At 36.4% G+C, this 18,416-nt stretch overlaps 1 protein-coding gene across 1 annotated transcript in view; it reads right to left on the bottom strand.

The window, feature by feature from the left end:
• LOC140241702 (uncharacterized) overlaps positions 1–18,416 on the bottom strand; it is a 134,269-nt gene that overhangs the window by 98,465 nt on the left and 17,388 nt on the right. The window contains exons 4-5 of the mRNA XM_072321448.1: positions 7,366–7,446; positions 3,418–3,537 (exon numbers count right to left, since the gene is read on the bottom strand). Coding sequence (XP_072177549.1) covers positions 3,418–3,537; positions 7,366–7,446 — 201 coding nt within the window. The remainder of the gene's footprint in view (positions 1–3,417; positions 3,538–7,365; positions 7,447–18,416) is intronic.

Genomic DNA, 18,416 nt, shown 5'->3' with positions numbered 1-18,416 from the left:
GGGAATCCTTAAAACAAAATGCACTATTCTCGGGGTCATGCTGTAAGTATGAAGGAACTAGCAAAGAGGTCAAGGGTGTCTGCAAACTTATGGAATATATCTACAATATGAAGTTTTCATTTTTTTTCTTTTATCAGGGATAACAGCTTATACAGTGTAGTCAATTATCCAAGGATGAGGCTATAAAGATGGCACCAGAAAGAAACCAGGACTCAACAGCTTCCAAGACCCCAGAGTAGGACATAAGACCACAACTGCAAGGGTTCTGCACTTTGCACACATTATACATTTACATACAATATTCAGATTTGGTTTCCCTCCAAGCAGCATGCTTTACATTTCAGGTTATGGACCACCCTGGTAACTATGCCATCAATTCAATGAGCAGAAAACAATTGCTCACGTTTCAAACACTGCAAGGAAGGAAATACTGCATGTCGTCTTACCCATCCTCAACGTCTGGCAAATTCTTTTGAGAAAATTGTTCAAAGAAGAGCAAAAAAAAAAAAAAAAAAAAAATTTTTTTTTTTTGTTAGTAATATGACTCTCTTTTTTTTAATAGCTTCCACCTAAAAAGCAATGACTCAACTGCTGCTTGAGAAAGTGAGGATTCTGTGTTGAATTGACAGACAAAATGAGCGCAAAAAGAAAAGGAAAGGGAGTCATATTTCACTACAAGAAACCAGTTCACTTCACTGAACTTTCAGTGTCCTCCACTGGCTAATCTGATAGATCAGTTTCGAACATCCCATAAATCTGTTAAACATTCGTAAGTCACAGAAAGCCTAGAAAAAGTCAGCCTTACATGAAACAACCATGTAATACTTTGGCTGATTACAGGGATACTATAGTATTAACCTTCATCTGCACAGCACTATTTTCTGAAAAGGCTTTGCATGCAGAGATTTGTTAATGAAAATATGTTGTTACTTTTAGAGTGATGCACATAAGCGGGAAAGGGGGGAGGGGACATTTCCTAGGATTTTTTCCTAAATCCATACTTCGGTTTTACATAATTAAAGTCTTGATGGAAAAATAGTGGGGATTTCATTTGCATTGCAAATCAAGCATGTTTCTTAGATAATGCATGATTCTTTATAATCAACAAATTTCAGTTAAGATAAAACTTTTTTTTTCTCCTAATACATAGAACATTAACACTAGAAATGTAGATAATTAGGCCCCATCAGTTGGAGCAATTAAAAAATTCATGAGCATTTTTCAGAGAAATGTTAATACTACAGACTACAGACATGTTCTACCATACACACTACAGAATAGATACAAAAACACATAAATTGAAAGAATGCCATATGGCACAAAGGAAATTTCCTCAATCCAGTGTTTCCTTAAGAAGTAGCAGGTTCATGGCCATGTGACAGACATTGATATTTTAAAGTTACATTCCGCTTTACAATAGTGTTGTCAAAGAATACAACCAGCTATCTGTTAAGTTTGAGTCATTTTGCTTTGAATGAATGGGCAAGGCTAGGTTGTACAGCTGAGTCTGCTATTGATCTAGACAGTATATAAAGCATCGAATAACAGCAAAAATGTGCTTAAATTAGTGATACTGAAGAACAGTGAATCATTGCACATGGTTGTAATAATATACACGTCACACCGTGTCATATAGAGCATTTGATGCCACATGTAAAATATCTATTTACTAATAAAGAAAGAAATATTGTTGGTGCTTCTTGATTGAAGGATTTCTTTTTGTTTGTATAACTTGAATCATAGAGAACTCCTAGTAGCAACCATGTTGAAGGGAAGACAGTATTAATGGTTGATTTAATAGAGCATAACCTGTACATCAGAAGAATTTACTTCCATTTGAACACTTTTATAAACAAATTGCACTGGATCAATAAATGCAAAGTAATCATTGAACTGAAAGGAGAAACAACATAAAAGAGAAAGAAGATATAAACAGGTTGCTATGGATATCTAACAAGTCACAAGTATACAGGTGTACATCATGACGAGACAAATATGAAATATATCCCAACTGACGTATAGAAACTGAATATATATCCAATATACTAATTCATCTGGTCACAATTGTGCAGTTTGGATCAATTTTCATATCGCGGGGAAGAGTTTTCTCAGTGGGCGTGGGGAGTGATAATTTGGTGAGTAGATGCCATAAATATCTCGAGAAACTGAGGAGAAGACATCAGCTCACAGGCAAGGGATAGTTAGATGCAGTCTGATACTTGCCACGGGCCAGAATGCTGCCAAACAAGCCCAAATCTCCCAGGCCAAAAAAAAACCCCAAACCCATCTTTTGTGATTTGCATCGAGTTTCGCGGGAGGTGGCAATTTGCTTGATGGAATATCCACAATATGACACCGACAGGCACTGAAAGCACGATATTGGGATCAGTGAAACAGATCAGTAATGAGCTGACACACATACAATGTGTACAACTGACTACAAACTCGAACGGAAAGAAAAAAAAAATGAGGCCTAAATGCAAGCAATATTTCATCCCTCATTGCAGATGTAATGAACCTGGCTGGGATATGTTTGAACTAGTCATAGAATTACTCCAGAAGAGCCATACTATATTCATCAGCAATTAATATCAATTTCTGGTGATGGGCTTTGTCAGCCATTCATTCAAAGGCTGCGTTTGATAAGAAAAATCATGCCGCCAATGCCCCCACGTTGAAAAGTCAATAGGATTGACATAAATATGTGCAAACCATTAGTTCAAATACACTGAGCATTCAACCTTTTATTTGCGAATGTGCAGAGCACATACATTCATCATTAGTATCCCCCCCCCCCCAAAAAAAAAGAAGAAATGTATAGAGAAATTTTGGTTTTCTCACGAAGATACAGTGATATCTGTCACAATCACACATGTGCAAATTAGATAAAAACAGTGATGTCATCATCAAACAGCTCGAAATTGATTGAAAATACAAATTTAACTAATTTATTTGGCAAATATGTCCTCCCTTCCCTTTGATTCATGCCAAAAATATTGAGAGTGCAGATATGTGTGTCAATAAACTCTAGACTTATTAAGACAATATTGTCGTCTCGTAAAATTTACACATACACATAGATTGTGACCACTATCTGCTTCTAGAAAACATGTCACCTTTAAGTGTCATCATTTTCTGATCCTATGTCATATTTCATTTAAACTTTCACAACTGGCTTCATTTGATCTTACTCACTTTGTTTAAGTCAACTTGAACAAACAGTGAACCCCACTTCATCACCGACCACACAAGCACATTGTCAATACCTTGAGTACACATGTATACACTAATGCGCATAAAAAAATCCACATACATGTATGAATGTTGTTTGTTTGCATGCTGTTTTTTTCTGTTCTTTTTTTTAAATTTCAACTGATCAATACCTTCCGTTATTATCCAACTGGATCAGGATCTTACCTCAAGCTCGGCCCTGACGATATCAAAGGATCCCCAGGATGCGACAAATGAGCGATCCTTCGGCAAGACTCTGATGTTCTTCCCCTTTTCTCCCATGCTGGCCACCATTCCATTTATCTCCTGTAATAATAATAATAATGATAATGATGATGATGATGATGATGATGATGATAATATTAATAATAATATTGATAATGATAATAATAATAATAATAATAATAATAATAATAATAATAATAATAATAATAATAATAATAATAATAATAATAATAACAATAATAATAATAACAATAATAATAATAATAATAATAACAATAATAATAATAATAATAATAATAATAATAATAATAATAATAATAATAATAATAATAATAATAATAATAATAATAATAATAATAATGATAATAATAATATATAAATAAATCTAAAAATGTGCAGAATAGTTTTGTTACATACAACACTGTATGGGCACCACCATTAGCTAATAGGTATGAGAATGAATATACTGTAATTTGATTCACACAGCTTTCACTTCACTGACATGATATGTAAAGTCATCAAATATCTCTTATTTTCTATTTCAGTGCTTTTACTGATGGCATGTTGTTGTTGTTTCTAGCTCATCTATCTTAGAATATGTCAACTACTTAAGAATTCATCTTATTTTGTCATAAAAACAACATATATCAGAGAGGTAAAGAAAATTCCAGATATATTGACGACCATGGAGGGTTTGAATGTACAGATTTTACCTATTAAATAAATAGCCAAAACTTATTTGGGGTGAACAACCCTCCACTCACATTCCATGATCATAATAAAAACTTTCACAGGAAGTACCAGTAGACTGACCCATCAAGACAACTGAAAGAACTAGAAATGACTAACACCCAGGTGGTGTATTCATTCTTGTTTACATAAACAAGGTGTATCTTACTTGTAAAGTTTGGGTGTATATCAACAGCGAACGTGAGCGTGTAAATGTAATACTTTCAAACAAGCCACTGTATTTTTTTTTTTTTTTTTTGATGCTTAAAAATACTGTTTCCCCACAGGTCAAAACAGGCAGTAATCCCTCAACAAGTGTAAAAGGCAACTTTCATTCACACGTACAGTGTAAGTGCCCTCACATTTAACTTGCAAGATAATGAACGTTTAGTACCTCTGGGTATTCAATAAAGTGGACATATGATAATAATATTAGAAAGTGGTGCAACACTTACACTTGATATGACCTAATGATCACATGTCTGATATTTAAGCGGCAGATAGAGTTACACTGTTTCATCAAAGGATAATTGCAGATGCTTATTGACTACCTTGCTGCGAAATTCCCTTCTAGTTCTACTTTCTTTTTCTTAAATTCTTTCTTTCTTTTTTTATATTAGATAGGCAATTGGATCATCAACTATAGAATTATGGTACAAAAATATCTTCTTAAAAAAGATATCCTACTATTAATCACATATACCTAACATGACATTCTGCAAGAGATGGTTTGAAAAAAAAAAAATATGCAGGAAAGAAACATTTCATCCCCTGGTCAATGATGTGTGCCTTCATCTGTACATGTGACTTCTTTTTAGTTCCTATTCTCTAACATGCATCATGTATTTGACATCATTAATTTAAGCAATTATCTAGCCTTTCCATAATGGAGGCCTTACCAAAAGATGATCTATAAAAACACTCCATGCCAATGAAAATGTGTCCAATAAGCGACATAATCTCAACATACATATATAAACTGAATATTCAAAAAATTTTCAAAATAACTCTCTCATTTGGAAATATCGTGCCTGAATAAATACCATCTATGTAGTTAATCATTAGATATGTTAGCTGAACCGAATATACAGTTGAACCTCTATTATCCGGCCTCCCTTTATCCGGATCTCTCTATTATGCGGACGCAATCTCGCCGTGATTTTTTTTTTTTTTTTTTAATTACGGGAGGAAAGGGGGATTCCCAACTCCTTGAGAATTCCTACACAAACACACATGAATTACATATTACTTCCAACATTAACATACACCTCTATTTTGGGGTCTGTTACTGAGTGTAACAATGAAAAGGTTGCAGTATACACATTACTACATGTGGTACTACAATGGGCTACATCAGTACATGTGTATGTATACGTACGTATGTATAAAGCATTGAGTCTCCCGTATCCGGCCAAATCCCTTATCCGGATGAGCCCCGGTCCCGACTTGTCCGGATACGAGAGGTTCAACTGTAACATACATGTGTGCTCTTAGTTTTGTTATGATGACAAGAATAAAAGTTATTGTCAATATTGTCAATATTGAGCCCCGGTCCCGACTTGTCCGGATACGAGAGGTTCAACTGTAACATACATGTGTGCTCTTAGTTTTGTTATGATGACAAGAATAAAAGTTATTGTCAATATGCAGGCTTAATCTCCCTTTATCATACCTGTTTTGTAAAGTTTAAATTGACGGAAAACATACTATAATTGTCCCTTTATGATATCACTGAATAGTTCAGTGGTATGGCAAATGCGCATAATGAAGGTCGTAGATGTATCGTCATGACGAGGTTGACAGAATTGAACACTTGCGACAATTTATTTCAACACATCTGCGGCCACGCCTAGCAGATTAAAACTGGGCTAACTTCTCTCTGAATTTTCCGAAGGAACTTCTGCGATGACTTAAGCTCATAGTGCAATGAAGTACAGGGCTAATTAATTGTACCACGACAAGCAATAGATGTCTGTATTATAAACAGACCCTCTGGCAAACTCAACAGACGTCTAAGATAAAGTTTGTCTTGAGATGAAACCCTGACAGTTCAGAGCAATAAATCAACAGAAGCTTGAGTAAATTCAGACAAGTACAAAGAAAAGCCACAAGTTTGAAGGTCAGTGTTTAATCATCTAAACATGGCATGCTTTGGGGATGTCAATATTGTTACATTAGTTATGCTATACTATGATATCATACTGGTCACAAAATTCTGTTTGTTTGTTTTTTAAATCTTGCCAATTAAAAATAAAAAGACAGACTTGTTTCTGATCTCGAGCTGAATGAAGTAAATAAATCATCTTGTTGGTCTTGGAGTGTACATAGTATTAATGACATTATTTGAGGACAGTTGGAAAAGAAACAAAGGAACAACAACAACAACAAAAAACCCAACCAAATTGATGACATTCAGGCAAAACTGTGGGAGTACTATCAAAACAAGCTAGAGAGCCAAGTAAACAAATGGAATTTTTCATGGGCCCACTAAAGACCACATAAGATGACATTACTGATATAAATGATGTTCTGACATTTTTATAACTTCACTCAAAACCACCACTGATCTCATAGTTTTATTTTGCTTTAATGCATCATGAAATACTGTCAATTTTTCTCTTCTGGTTCATTCGGCTTCAGTTTGTTTGATAAGAAAAAAACAATGCTGGTTCGCTTTGTTATCAACAGCCCTGTTATGAATGAATCGATGAACAACACAATTATGCATTCACTATTTATAGGCATATAATAATCACTTCAAAGTGGCTCATTTTCTGTATTTACTTAGCATCTTTTATTCATGAGCATTTTTATTACCTTTGGAACATTATAATCCTTCACAGGAGCTGATTGTTATTGTAAAGGCAAGGCCTTACTGAAAATACAATTCCATGTTATTTTGTTATTTATTTGACAAGCATCACAATTATTTTGACTGAATGGACAATAAAGCAAAAACCAATAAATCATTTGAACATAATTAAATTGAAATTATGTACATTAAACCACTTTATAGTATGAAAATGCAGCAGCAATACATTGTAGCTCTGTCTACACTCTTCAAATTTTAATGCCTTGAGCATCAAGGACTTATATTCATCAAGTCCAAAAATACTTTTGCTATTAAAATGAATTCTTGGTTGATGTTTTCAAAGCAAAAATGGTGCATGCTAGACTTACATCTCTGACACTGTCTGCTCTGTAGTCTACATGGATGACATAGAAGAAATATGGACGGTATATGGCCCTCAGCAACTGATCCTGTAATGAAAATGAAACATGAGATATGATACAAGGCGTTAGTCATAACTTTACATGTGTGACCCGTTACCTGCTCCTATCAAGATTCTTTGATTTCACTTTAGAAAGGGAAACAATGGTACCAAACAATATGGTGATAACTACATCAAATAACTACCACTGTGACACATAATCATATCATCAATTGTTATGAAAACAATGACAACATAGCTACAATGATTGATGAATTGTGATGACAGAGTTCAAACAACAAATCCACATGTCAGAGGAGATTTTGATGAAAATTCCTCTTTCAATAAGAATGTCTCGGCATAAACATATATGCCTTTGCATACTTTTTTACAAAATACTGGCATGGTGTTTCTGCTGTCAAAAGTAATACACACCAGAATATGTACATAATTAAACAGTGCTTTTGCCTTTACAAAATAAAATACATGTGTGAGTACATGCATTTGACTACATGTATGAAATGTACGTAGGCAGAATTAGTTTGAGCTTTAGCTTCTTACAATACATGAAAATCAATAGTGCCAGGAGAAATCTACTCTTCTTCAACAATTTGCATTAGTGTGCAATTGTTTCAGGACGCCAATTCACACAGAAATAAGGCAACTTTCGAAGTGAATGATTTCTCAAGTTACACTGTGAAAAAAATAAAGGTTAATATGAAATGTGCTGGCTGGCAAATATACAATGTACCAGGTGTCCCTAATTCTATAATACACCAAACAATGCATTAAGTCAATAAATACCTTGAACAATGCTTTCATATTGAAGTCAGTCTGTTAGAAACCACACACACACACACACACACACACACACACACACACATACATATTGCAATATATACACATACATGTATAAAGACAAAATTGTACAAAGAACTCCTTTTTGCTGCACTTTGTTATGCACACACACACTCTATATAAAAAAAAAAAAATCAATATTAAGAAGGATATAATTATGTGACCAACAATTCTGTTATCAGTGTTCTCATAAGTATACGTAGCAATATCAAACTGTAAGACATAAAATTTTGGCGAGTATGAAACTTTCGCAGATTTCGTGAGGAGCAAAGATTTGTACAAGTAAAATGCACTCAAAAAGTTTTTGTCTGTACAAAAATGCATTGTGGCGAATGCCAGCTCTAATTCGCGAAAGTTTCATGCCACAAGTGCTTTTGTTTTGACAGTACATTACACCATGTGCCATGTCTGCTTAGGAATAGGATCTCGTACTAAGGAAAGATGCAAATTACCATTTATGCAACAAATTATCTATGAGGAATCTTTCAGTGATTTTGAATTATTCAAAAAGCTAGATATTGCCACAGGGGTAGGGAAGGGCTATATGAATCACCCTCCCTGGACTAAAACGTGTACTTCCTGAACCATTTAAAGCATGTTTAACTCTCAGATTACCATCAAATGGCTATCAAGTGACTGCTAGCTTGAATTGAGTGCTATACAGTGTATGTATACATGATGTATAAGATATCAGATTTACTCAAGTTGAAACTTAAGCAACCTACAGACACTCCTGATATAGTCAGTCCATTTGAACATAGTGAACTGATGCTTTATATGGCCCTGCTAATTCATGCTACAACTGTACGCTCACAGCTAGTTGGCAAGACAAAGTTTTTGAAATCTGTCAAGAGAGCCAATAAGTACTTAAAATTATGACTTTGGGGGTGTCAAATTATTTGTATCACATTGTAGAGCTCAATCTCCTCTACATTATGGTGACAATTTTGAATTATTTTCATTGTCAGTAGAATGTTAAAAATCAAAACAACAAAGATGTATTTTATCCCATATTAGGAACAATGTTTATAAATCTACCCATTTACTATCAAATAGTTTTTATTTCATGAAAACTGATTGTTTCATTTTTATTTAAGCTCAAATCCTAGAAATTAATAGCGCCCTTCTGCTTCTCAGCTGATGATACATAAACTTAGAAAACTGGATAATAATGCACATAATGCACTATTTCAAACGGAGAATCTCAACTCAAATGTCATTTTTGTCTGCAACAATCCACCTGTTAAGAAGTAGATGACAAGCTGTACAATACAAGGGGTAAATTCTTTCCCCAGACAAAGTCTGTAACTTCAGGAAGAGACATCCTAGGATCATCAGATACACTGTAGACTTTGAGAAGTTCAAGAATGAACGGACACTTTTGTAGAGACCATTATGTATACTACTGTACAGAGCCTCAATGTTCACAAACTAACAAAATCGAGCCATGTTGGAAATTTATGTGACACATTCCTCATTGATGATGACAAACTAACGATAATGATATTGATGATGACCAACTAATGATGATGATGACGCTGATTACAAAGATAGAGATGATAAAACTTATATGAGACAGAGCAGTCCATGTATGAACTACAATTATACTTTGTCACATATGCTTACAAAGTATAAAAACAACACAGTTATAGTATGTGGTATTACAAACAACAATAAATGAATGAACTAATGTTTACAGCTTTTAAGGTGATAACAAGGAAATTCTGTGCATGAAGCTCCTACATGATACATTTCCCTGTTACTTGCCAGCTACATTCCTGAAAGGATATAGCCTCTGAAACTGAGCTCTAGCAACATGACTCCAACATGACAAACATGTAAAGTCATGATGATTCAGTATGCACAAACTTTCCATTGTGCTTGCCCCATGCTAGCCTCACATGAAACATTCAGCAGGCTGACACAGGATGCCAGAACTGTCTACTGGCTAATCACATTTTGGGTGAATTCATGGGCATTAGACCGGTCTGAGGTCATGGCTATCGAACACAATCGCCAATGTTCTGTAAGTAGAACATGGGATCACAGTCAAATGCACACATCCAAATGCCCTTGAGAACTTAAATTGAAAGACTCTGTGATCTGCCCTTTACCACTGGAATACACTAGGTTCTTTGCCATTCGATCCTCCCCTCCCCTCCCTTTTGCACCCCTAAGGGTGCAAAAAGCATCTATGTACGGTAGAAAAAAAAATTATCTTTACCTTTCCTTTGACAGTAGTATCATTGTAATACAATTGGGGAAAGCAGTATTTTCCATGAAATCTGCAGGACTTTTGGCAAAAATATTACCTAATACTGCAAAAAGGTATTAGTTGGCATCTCTGCACTCTTGAAAAACTTCCAACCAATCCTAGATTGGTCTGGAATTAACATTACCCGGTACTTTAATAGGGAAACAATTCAGTGCATTGACATACAGTGTAGGCAATACAGTCATCTTATTATAGAAATTATTTCCACTTTGCTAGACGACCATTCCTAGAAAACTGAAATACAATAATTTTAGTCATATTCCTAATTCTGCTACAGCATCTCTTAATATGCATATTTTACCAAGATTTTTACAAAAATTCATTACAATTCACAGATTCTTATTACCAATAAGATTTGCTATATTTATTCAAAGGAACAATGGGAACAAGAAAATGTGTCCATATCTAAAGGGTATCAAACCTGTCTAAAAGTATGAAAAAAAAAAAGAAAGTTCTGGAAGAAATGTTCTTTTTCTACAGCTAAATTGACATTATGTATTCAATTTCAGACCTTGGCATATAGACCTTTTGAATGAAAGCCATATTCCCAGTATACGAGCGAAAGCCGTTCAGGAAGGCAGCGAACCCAACAGAATCATTCCTGCTTCATGAACAGCAGGTATCCTAAGGAAAAGGTTCAGCAAAGGGAGTCCAATTGTTCCTGGTGTCTTCAATCTCATGTCTAGAGGGAATACTTCCTCCCCCTGACCTTTCTTGGGGATGTCCCTTTCCGTGAAGACACCCCTCCCCATCTCCACTCTTGATGTCTCCTCGCTACGCCCTTTGAGGACAGACATGCTAGCCTATTTCGGTGGAAGGGGTCCTCGAGCGGGAGCGACCTTCATGGGTAATGAACGCAAGAAAGAGGCAAGTTCTCTCAAATGGCGACTCCACGTTTTTCATATTACACACCATACCCTACAAAGGTCATGGACAATGCTGCTGCAGTCGACGAAGCTGATGCATTCCTCTTCCAGTGATGTATCACACTCTTTGGTGATGTTCCCTTCCTTTTTTTGATACACACTGTTGCTATCAAGATAATTGTGTTTTTCTTGAACACTGCATACACTGTATATTTTGCAGGTACAATCAATATTTCATGGATTAAGATTTGTAAGACAATGCCGTAAGTGTTTCGTTTCCCGATCGAAAACCAAACTGATGGAATGCAATGGAAATATTTTCCCTGTTATGAAAAAGTGAACAACTTCCCACCTTGGAGAAAATATGCATTGCAGCTGTGTTATGCAAATATTTTCAAGAGTTACTGATTTTGGAAATATTGGCACAAGAAAGTCTCGAAAAATGAATTCACTGCAACATATACCACGAGTACAGCATGTGATCCTCATCAACATGAGTGCAGCAAGAAATTCATGAATAATGAACATTCTACTGGGGCAGGAATACAGGAATATTATCAATCAATCAATAGTGCTCATATTGTGACATACATAAACTGACCTTGTTGCCAGTAATGATATCACTTTACTGAGTAATATCATTAATTTAGCTTCACTGGGTTATCAAGGTGATATTACATCAAAAATGTGGCAGATTGTGACTCTGCTATCATCATAGATTGTTTGAGATATTTTTGTAAGCACCACTGCACGAGGGGCAGAAAAATGTTCATACTTTCACCTATATTGCCTTTTTTATTGACAATGATGACTCAGACCCTTTTGGGAATTTGCAAATGGTGATTTAATACAACGCTTAGTAGAAAAAAAAAATAAAAAAAATAAAAAAGGATTATAAAAACATGTCTGACTTTAAAAAAATCCCCACAAGATTAAACAGAAGCATTTCAAGACCTCTGCGAATGAGTCTGTAAAAAAAAATCACTTTACTTCCCAAATGCACAATGTCCAACATGTGTTTCCAGATGAGAATACATTAGTGGAGTGTGTGTTTCTGAATCAAAATATGTGTTGACCAAATTAAAATGCACACAAACGTTCTTGTCTAAGATACTATATGCACTGAATGACAGTGACAATTTGCAAAATTTTCCTGCGCAAAAAAGGCTGTCGGCCCCAGTTTGCAAAAATTTCATGCCTCAAAAATATTTCGCTTTACAGCATACTTGATTGAATGTCTTCTGCAGCAAAGTATATGCTTGAGTGTTCCTCCTGAAGTGGTGACATTATAAGGGAATACCCATATTTTATCACACGTGAATGTACTACAAGATTACCAATGCACTACGAATAATGCTAGCAATGCCAAAATTCTGACTTTATGTTTTGCATAATTTTGGTTGATTTTCTTCAGAATTTTATAATAAAAATTAGAGACTGCTCAAGTGGCAGAACCCGGAAGCTAAGGTTGTACAAACACTAATTCAGCTTTATATCTGACTCAAAAGAGTCAGTAATGGATTTTGCAAAATGGTACGGCACAGTGGGATATCACTACAGTCACCTTTGAAAGAAGACTATTTCATGTGAAAGGACTTTGTGAAATTCACATCACATAATTTACTTCAAACCATAGCAATGCAATTATCATTACTTTTCTTTCTAAGGTTTTGTTTTGCTCTGAATGTTTTTCACTGAATGAGGACTAATGACCACTAAAGTGGAATTGTCCGGAAAGTGGCAATGTGGCTGCTACACTCCGTAATGGAATCAGCCGTGAAATTCTGCAAAGTGGCAGAGCGCAGTGGGGTGTCACTTCAGTCAGCCTGGGAGTGAGGCTATTATTCCCCTCCCTCCCCAAGGGCTGACTGGTGGAGAGTGAGCTCTCCATTGGTGTCTTGTCTCCTAGGTAATGGGATAATGTTCCTTGGGAGATTCCATTCATCCTCTTCATTGTTCCCCCTTGATGCCACAGTCTGGCTGGGAAAGCAATTACTTCCTTTACATACATAACATGAATAATTCTCCCTCACCCTCAGAGTGTACTAAATAATGTGGCCCCAGGCTGATTAGTACCTGGGATTAATGTAAAGTTTTCAAAGCGCTTGTGGCCAAAAAATTTTTTTATCAGACCTGTTGAATATGTACGCTCCCGTATTTCCTGCGTTCTCTGATTGTGTGGACTTACAGCGATCAATTTGAAAAACATAAATGCTTAGTGCTTAGCAGCTTATCAGGGCATACAAGACAGAGATAAATTTGAAACATTTAGTCATTAGAGGTATGGCGGAAGAAAATGTTTACTCCATTTAGTCTGTAAATACTGTGCATTGATGACTCATCAGCAATTTCACAGAATTCACATTGAAAACGCCAAGCTACCAAAAAACAAAAAATACAAAAAATACAAAACGAAACAAGAGCAAATGCTATCCAAAGCATCCATAAAAGGTCTCAATGGTGTCGGCATTTTCTGTACAGAAAAATGGCATTGATACGAATACACTTGGTTTCACATGTACAATGAATATAACATTAACCCAATCTAGAATGACAGCATTCAATGCCTATAGAAGATTTTTCTTTTTCTTCAGGGCCTAAATGATTACTTTGATGAGGACTTTGTTTGCACCTCTGGTTCTATTTAGAGCACCACGAAGGCTTTTCATTTAACGTCATGTGAAAGGAAAATTGATTCCATTATGCCTCACCCTCAGTAGCATAATGGCTGTGCGACAAAAATAAGAAAGAAGAAAGGGGCAGCCACTTCTTTGCTAGCCACCTCCTCAACCACCATACAGTGTGTGACGTAGTGCCAGTCAACCACTTAAAATTGAAGCTCGGTCTAGAGGTGCTCTAGCCAGGCTTTTCCCCAGTCTCATGCCACTAATGATCAGCATTTTTTGATTGAGCTGGAGACACTGCTCTTTTCTTTCGATGACTGAAAAAAAAAAAATAGTTATGCGCATATACGCAGATAATGACGGGACAGTTTAGTCATTTCTTTTCAGTTCCTGTCTCTGGAATACAGAAAAAAAAAAACAAGAAAAAGAAGAATTCCTCTTTAAAGGTGCTCCTTCTCTTCTAGAATTTTAAAGAAATGGTGAAGATGAAAAGTGGGCTTTAACTTTTTTGCGAGATATCAAGAAAACACATATAAAATAATACAGAGCATACCATTTAAAGAAGAATTCAAAGTTTATTTGATAAAAAAAAATCATGTTTGGAATAGCCGAAACATCCAATAACAAAGTAAAACTAAACAATCGTAATAAAAGGTGGGCCCACACTTTATTAGGATCGCTCTGTTTTGGATATCTCGGCCATTTCAAAACCAATTTTCATCAAATAAACATTGAATCCCTCTTGGAATTACATGCTCTTTCATATTTCATAAGAGGTTTCTCACTATCTCACAAAAGAATGATAAAAACCTGAAGTTAAGTCTTAACCAAAACTATATGATCCCTATTAAAGGAAAACAGAATACCATCTTCTGATCCAGACTATAAGGTACATGTAGAGGTTGTGGTGGTGCTCTATGTTATCCACCGCAAGAACTCCCCCCCCCCCCCCACTCTGAATCTACCGATACAATTTATGATTGATAACAAAAGGACACTATACCAAACACAGTGTGGTTTCTGGAGTCTGATGAGTAACAGTTTGATTTGAGATCCAAAAGATAATTTGCAAATGAAATCTAGCACCTGCCTGATTAAAGAGAGTAAATATTTGCCCAATAATTGATCATGGCTGACTGGCCTAGGCCCCAGGCTCAAACATACATCGTAAGATGCATAATGTACACTGTATGCCCCAGTTGTTCCAGTGTAGATGCTTAATTAGCCCTTGATTGATGAAAGCACACAGCAGAAATATTGGAGCAATGTTCTCTTCCACGTACGACTAAATATATGCGATAGTACATGTAGATAGACTGTAAATTAAATATTGATTTTAAAAGTTTTACACCAGCAAATGGACATATGTGACCCGCTACAACAAAAGGATCCGAAAGTCGGGGGATGACAATTTTCGGAAAATAGCATATTATCCCATTGCTCTTCTACTTTAATTTCATATAACTCATAAAAGTACTCGGTTGCGGAGATATCAGTGATTTTATTAGCGCACGTCAAGTGGTTGAGGAAATCAGAGTTTCGAGAAAAACGCCTTCAAAGTTTTCCTTCTGACGCTATCACGATCAAGGAGATGCGAGACAGTTTTTACCACTTGACAATAGAAGGCATGCTCCTAGCGACCCCCGCGATGTTCATTCAAGCTTAGCGCCAGCGGTTTACGCACGACCAATCAGTAAGCAGGATGCCCCGCACTGACCAATAAGATCACTCCCTCGTTGCTAGGGGCGGAGTCTAGCTGCAGCGCTAACTCCAAATCTTCGGACACGTTTCTGTTAAGTTTAAAGTCGAAAAATCATGGCCCAGCAAAACAGTGATTTCTTGCCTTTCCTTTGATCATTTAACTTTGAAATTTTGGCAGATGACAGACAAAACTTTAGACTACAAAATTATGCCAAAAATGGAAATCCGATTGTTTTGACCAATTCTGATGATGTGACGTCAAACTCGATTTTCTCAGCTCAGCCGTCAGCGACTTTAGGATCCTTTTGTTTTAGCGGGTCACATATGTTTTGTTATCATGTTTCTTACATATTTTCAAACATGTTCAGAGCTGGGCATGCTCAGATGGTAGAAATAAGTCTATGTGACAACTGCCAGATACAACTGATACCCCTCACAGTGACCATCTTAGCTCGGACCAGGAGCGGACCAAGTTGAAAATTTTGAGTTTATGAATGGGTGGGGGCCAAAGTGGCCCGTGTCAGGTGCGGACTATTTTGGCACTGGGGAAGCTAGCACCAGACGCGGGCCTGGCACTGATTGAAGAGTTATGAACGATAGCAGCACCGGGCGCGGGCCAAAATTCCTTTCATGGTCAAAGGTCACAGCTTACGCTGCTTAGCTCATAAGCGCGTGGCACACACATCAAATATCGTGCGAAAAATGCACTTCTGCTCTGTCCATGAGGTGTTCAGTTACCATGGCAGTTATCCCTTACTTGACCGAGTTTATGAATGGGTTTGTTATAGTTACTGAACGCAATTTTAAATGCTTGGCGCGGGCCAATTTAGCTCGGACCAGGAGCGGGCCAAAAATGCATGAGTTACTGAAAGCGGTATGAAGTTCTTTAAAATACCACCTGTATCACAAACATGAAGATCTGCCACTCAAGCATGCAAGTCAAATATTATACACTGGGAATATGTGCAAAGGTGTGTACATATATGCATGTACCATTACAGAAGTGAGTACAAGGTCAGGCTAAGCTCCGTCCCTTCAATCATAATCATCTTTAAAATACTGTATAAACTTTTCACACTGCACACACACACACACACACACACAGAATCGAGCACAACTGGACTAAAAAAAAACAAAAAAAAAAAAACACCTCTGAACCGTGATCATCCAAACCTGTTTTTTGAGAAAAATGATTCAAATTCGCTTTCACACTTTGATAAAAACATATACTTAATTGTCATGAAACATACACTGTACTCCTACACGGTTTACACATAGGCTCTTTGGCAATGTGAAATGACTCCACAGGCTTTATCATCTTTATCAATACCCACTATTAAAATGCATTTTGCTAAGGCCTTTTGGATCGTATTTCTCGAATTGTTGCATTTATCATCTCTGTCATGAGTCAAGAGGGAGGCCTTGTCACTATGTAGCTCTATTGCGCAGTTTGACCTGAGGAGCAGAGAAGTGTAGTTGGCAGAGTGGTTGGCATGGGCAGGCCCGAGCTATAATCATATTTCAAAATGACTTTGCATTCAAATCATCTCAACAGAAATATGTTTCTGGCTCAAACGTGTTCACACTTTTTTCGGGATTCCGAAAGTTGTTTCAAGCCCCAAAATCAAAACAGCTTTGCTTTTTAATTGCCCAAATCTCCTTGAAAGTTGTTTGGAAACCTTAATTCTATGCCAAAAGTGAGTTGATGAATGCATCCTATGTGAAAAAGGTAGAATGCTACTCCCACTACAGTGTAGTTTCCTGTCCTACGGTTCAAGCTCAATGGAAACACTGCTGGACACTACATTATGCCATCCTGATAAAGAATTAAAGGGAACACAAACCCGAAGAGCAATGTGGATTGAGTGAAAGCAGCAACATCAGTAGAACACATCAGTGAAAGTTTGAAGAAAATCGGACAATCGATGCAAAAGTTATGAATTTTTAAAGTTTAGGTGTTCGAACCGCTGGATGAGGAGACTACTAGAGGTTATGATGTATGAGTGGACAGCAATACAAAGAAAATATAAAGAGAATTACACAAAAATTCATTTTTCATGAAAATTACAGATTCCATCAACTTGATACTGACGTATGTTAAGGGCAGCGATTGTTCCCCCTGCTTTCTGAATGCGGTTAGTCAAGTGCTCTTTCATAATGCTAGAAAAGTGAATTTTTGTTGAATTTCCTTTATATTTTCTTTGTATTGTTGTCCACTCATACGTCATAACCTCTAGTAGTCTCCCCATCCAGTGGTTCCAACACCAAAACTTTCAAAGTTCATAACTTTTGCATCGACTGTCCAATTTTCCTAAAACTTTCACTGATGTGCTCTACTAATATTGCTGCTTTCACTCAATCCATATTGCTCTTTGGGTTTGCTTTCCCTTTACCATTACCACCAGCAACCCTATCGCACACAAAGCCACTAAGCACTCTCAGATGCTAGGTTTGAGAGGTTAAGTCCAATCTAAAATCTGTAACAATAACAACTTTCATTTAACAACTTTCTAGTTCTACACCAAATGACCAATTTCTTGGCCTCATTTGAAACACAATATCTCCATCATTTAGAAAATAGTAATACCCTTACCAGCTTGCCAACTTGCAGTGCTCAGCATTTATTACACTAGTGTAATAAATGCTGCTTGGTAAGCTGGTAAGGGTATTACTTCGTGTTAGTATGAACAACTTC

Source organism: Diadema setosum, chromosome 18 (genome assembly GCF_964275005.1).
Source record: "Diadema setosum chromosome 18, eeDiaSeto1, whole genome shotgun sequence".
NCBI lineage: Eukaryota > Metazoa > Echinodermata > Echinoidea > Diadematoida > Diadematidae > Diadema > Diadema setosum.
The sequence above is the reverse complement of the archived record's forward strand: the minus strand, read 5'-3'. Positions and strand labels throughout refer to the sequence as shown.